This window comes from Monopterus albus, unplaced genomic scaffold (assembly GCF_001952655.1).
Source record: "Monopterus albus unplaced genomic scaffold, M_albus_1.0 scaffold65.1, whole genome shotgun sequence".
Lineage (NCBI taxonomy): Eukaryota > Metazoa > Chordata > Actinopteri > Synbranchiformes > Synbranchidae > Monopterus > Monopterus albus.
The window spans coordinates 4,136,655-4,141,342 of record NW_018127945.1 but is presented as its reverse complement, the minus strand read 5'-3'; the positions used below and the strand labels follow the sequence as shown (position 1 = coordinate 4,141,342).

The 4,688-nt window shown below is 41.0% G+C and overlaps 1 protein-coding gene across 1 annotated transcript; it reads right to left on the bottom strand.

Annotated features, from left to right (window-relative positions):
- Nucleotides 1-1,767: 1,767 nt before the first annotated feature.
- LOC109962511 (zinc-binding protein A33-like) lies at nucleotides 1,768-2,786 on the bottom strand. The gene is made up of 2 exons (XM_020604285.1): nucleotides 2,752-2,786; nucleotides 1,768-2,296 (listed from the first exon to the last, which is right to left on the bottom strand). Exons 1-2 carry the CDS (start codon nucleotides 2,784-2,786, stop codon nucleotides 1,768-1,770), a joined length of 564 nt encoding a protein of 187 aa, XP_020459941.1.
- Nucleotides 2,787-4,688: the final 1,902 nt, after the last annotated feature.

Sequence of the window (4,688 nt, the reverse complement as noted above, 5' to 3'; positions counted from 1 at the left end):
ACTGGTAAGTTTAAATACTGAGACACCATGTGTAGGTCTCTGGTCATCTTTCACTCCAGTAACACTTCAGGAGGTGAATACACTAATAAGCAGGATTAATCCATCAACTAGCCCTGTTGACATCTTGCCTACATCTTTGCTTCTAAGTAAGTCGGACTTGATGGGTCCTTGGATTGTGAAATTGTTAAATCTCTCACTTGAGACAGGATCTGTTCCTAGTTATTTTAAACATGCACTTGTTAATCCTATTCTTAAAAAGCCGACTCTCGACCATTCTGAGCCAAGAAACTACAGGCCAATATCAAAGCTCCTTTTTATGTCAAAAATCTTGGACAAAGCGGTAGCAGGACAGCTGATCGCTTTTATGGAACAGAATAAACTATTTGACGAATTTCAGTCAGGGTTTCGTAAGATGCATTCTACTGAGACTGCTTTACTTAAAGTCTCAAATGACATAATGATGGCTGCAGACTCTGGTTGATATACAGTTCTGGTTTGATTAAATTTAACATCTGCCTTTGAAACTGTGGATCATATGGAATTTTGATAAATCGGCTACAGTCTGAGTTGGGGTTTTCTGGATCTGTCCTTAAGTGGTTCTCTTCCTATCTTAGTGATCAAACTTTTAATGTGGCTATTAATAATGTTATGTCTAAAATGGCTGCTCTGTCCTGTGGAGTTCCACAGGGGTCGGTCTTGGGTCCTCTCCTGTTTTTATTATATATTTTTCCTCTGGGTCAGATTATCTGGAGTTTTAAGAATGTGTCATATCATTTTTATGCAGATGATCTTCAAATTTACTGTTCTTTTAATGATTCAGAGTTTCAGTTTTTAGCAACATTATTAGAGTGCTTGTCTTCCATCAAGAACTGGCTCAATAATAATTATCTTCGCATAAACTCGGACAAGACAAACTCTTATTGTTGCACCTGTTAACAAGTTCGCAGTAATTAAACAACACCTTGGTTTGCTGGGCTCCTCCGTCCAGTTGAGCCTGAGAAACCTTGGTGTTGTGTTGGACCAGGCTGTGTCATTTGATTGTCATATAAGACTATTAGTCAGGAACTGCTTTTATCATTTGAGAAATATTTCTAAATTAAGGAAGATTTTATCAAAGGCGGATCTTGAAATGATTGTTCATGCTTTTATTTCTTCGCGTATTGATTATTGTAACTCTCTTTTTACTTGTTGTAATAAGTCTAAACGGACTTCAGATTGTCCAGAATGCTGCTCACAAGAACCTCTAGATCAGCTCATATCACTCCAGTTCTGTACTCACTTCACTGGCTACCAGTCAAGGTCAGAGTTGATTTTAAAATTTTAGTGCTGACATTTAGAGCACTACATGGCCAGGTCCCCCACTAATTGCTGATTTGTTGGTTCCATATTCCCCCAAACGTACCCATTGTTCCTCAAATCAGCCCCTTTTGTTGGTCCCAAAAACTTGCTTTAAATCTCGAGGTGACCTGTCTTTTAAGGCAGTTGCTCCAAGATTGTGGAATGCTCTGCCCTTGTCTTTACGTATGGCCGAATCTGTTGAGAGTTTTAAAAAGCAGCTGAAGACACATTTTTTTAGACAATTTTTTAATTGATTGGGTTTACAGATTTTTATGGTGTTTTTATTCTGTTATTCGAATTGCTTTTAGGTTTTATGTATATTATTTGTGTTTATTATTATTACTACATGATCTTAAGCTGTAAAAGTTCTAACTGAAAAACCAGCCCCATTATAAAAACCCTACTGACTCACTACCACCTCCCTGAACATCACAGAGAAATCTGACTGGGACACATTTTGATATCAGTGGTTTTGGCATCACCAGCGTCTCTGACATAAAAATAAGGGAAGAGTTTCTCAGTGAAAGTGTCTCTGTGAGTGTAGATATGAGTCATGTCTTCAGCGTCGTAGAAGGACACCTGCCCCCAGTAATAGTCCAGCTGGACTCTGATCCTCTGGAGACTCTGCTTCATTCTGACAGTCTGACCAACACCATCAGTGTATTTTCCATCACGATGCAGTAAACACCAGATTCCATGTTCTGGTGAAGGATATCGCTCTCCCTTCCTGTCAAATGACTCATTGGCCAAACCCACAATCCAGTCAGGATGGTCTCCCACCTCCACCTCCCAGCTGTGTTTCCCTGAGCTGAAACCCTCAGAGCCCAGAACATTGGGATAATTACTGTTTCTCTCTGGGTGGTCAGGGAGCTGCTGACATGTGTCTTTAAGTCTCACACTGGTCAGATCATCAGACAGATGGAGCCAGGGGTTTGCAGTAAACCGCAACCGAAATAACCTTGGAAATCAACTGGACTTGGATTTCTAGATCAAAGACGTTTCACCTCTCATCCAAGAGGCTTCATCAGTTCTGACTGACTGGAAATGCGAGGAACTACTGCTTGGGTTAAAGACAGGTTGAAGATGCCTGTATACACATTAGCTAGTTGATCCCCACAGGCTGTCAACACTCTAGGGGGGACATTGTCTGGTCCCGCCACCTTATGGGGGTTTACCTGTTTCAGGGCCTTCAGGACCTGTGTCCCCCGGGTCGCAGGGGGATTTTGAGGGGGTATCTGTGTTCATCCTGTCAAACCTGAAGTTGAATAAGTTGTTGAGGCTGTCCAGGAGGGTGGCATCCTGAGGGCTTGTGTTTGTTGATTTGTTCCTGTAGTTTGTGACTGCCTGAATTCCCTGCCACATACTGCGCATGTTGTTATTCATATAGTAGCTCTCCAGTTTTTGGAAGTATACTCTCTTTGCAGCTCTGATGGACAGCTGTAGTTCATACCGGGTTTTCCTGTACTCCGCTTAGTCCCCTGACTTAAAAGCCTCTTGTCTCTTCCTGATTTTCTGTTTTATATCCCTATTAAATCATGGTTTTTGGTTGGGGAAAACACGCACCATTCTAGCTGGTGCGCATATGGATGGAAAAAGGAGGGAAGTGCATAGTGGAGAGAAATGTTGATGTATTGTCCATGTTTATATACAGTCCGTGTGCCAGTCCCATTCAAATGAATGAGAAGGGCTATGATTAAAGTCTGTGGGAATGCTATTTTTTAAGTTAATGAGGATTTAGAAATCTGTCATAGCAAGATAATATTGATAATTACAAAATATTATAGTCTGACAAATTTTGGTTAGTCTGGACAGTGCTTCCTTACTGAACCATAGTAGAGGGATACATAATGAGTTTTTGAGTTCTTCAAATGCTCCTACTCTAACTGTAAACACATGGCAAAGAGGCTGGCTATCTGATGGGCTGGCTACTTAACTGGTTAAATGTTTAACAGGCTGGTTTGCTGGGTGGTTATCTGTCAAACTGCCAGGCTGGTAGGTGTACCGAGAAGGCAGCTGGTGGGTTTACTGTTTGACTTGCTGCTGACTGACTGAGCTGGCAGCTGGCTACTTGCCTGCCTGCCTAGCTGGTTGTCTGGCTGGTTGACTGGCTATGTGCCTAGTTGGCAAGCTGGAAACCCCAGCTGTGTCCCAAGCCAAGCCCCTATGCCCCACCAGATCTTAATTTGGTTAAGTTTGTCCACCACAGATAACACTTCCTCTTCCTTCTGAGAGCATGAGAACAAAAAAAAAAAAAAAAAAGGCCTTCAAGATATTTTTTTCTGTTTATGTAGAGGAAAATTAGGAGGGGTTCCCTGCAGAAAGAGATCATCAGGGGAAACACAGCATTGTTAGGAGCCAAACACTCAATGAGAATGGAGAATATGAACAAGGAAAGAAAGCTAAAGAAAGTCGATTTGGTTAGTGCTGTCACAGTGCCACTGTTTCTTTATAAAAATCCATTATGACTGAGGCAGGCAGGACCCTGGAAGATGGACACACATGCACACAGTATAAATACAAAATGACATGGTACGTGTGTATCAGAGTTGGACACACAATTTCTCACTTTTTATAAAAAAAGAAAAATAAAATTCAGCAGGCTTATCTGATGAACAAAGTGAAGAAAGGTGAATGTTCATGGTCAGAGATGCAGGTACATACTGCAGCCTACAAAAGAATAAGAGATGCAAATTGCTGCACCATTTGAGCACTAGCCATATTTAAAATTTAATTTTGAATGAACACTCATAATTGAAGGCAACCATGTTATCAACCCATACCTTACCTCTTCTGGATTACAATGGCTGGATGAGAGAGATTTTAATTTGTACACAGCAACATTTTGAAAAATGAGGGCAACATGTCCTCCCATCCCCAGTGGGGACTACAATTGCTTGACATTTTGTGAAATACACTTTTTTGCTTTCTTGCTGTGAATTAGATTGATTCAGAAGACTGATACCAGCCTCACATCTGTCTGGTAAGTATAAGGCTACGTTTAATCAACTTTAGGTGTTCTGATGGGGTGGATTATTACCTTTAGACACAGCAGGGCTAGCTGTTTCCCCCAGTTCTAGTCTTTATGCTAAGCTATGGTAACCTGCTGCTACGTTAGAGTGGTATCAATCTTCTAATCTAACTCTTGGCAAGCAAAGCAAATAAGCATATTTCGCAAAATGTGTCAGAAACGATGCGCATAATGGGGCCGAAAAGTGTTAGGTGAACTCAATTAAATGGCCAGACGAGGAAGTGTAAAACAAAACCGTCTCTTTATTAAGAGAACTAATGTTGAACAAAAGAAAACCATACAAGACACGGTGAAAACACAAAACTCACATGTCCTTAACAGT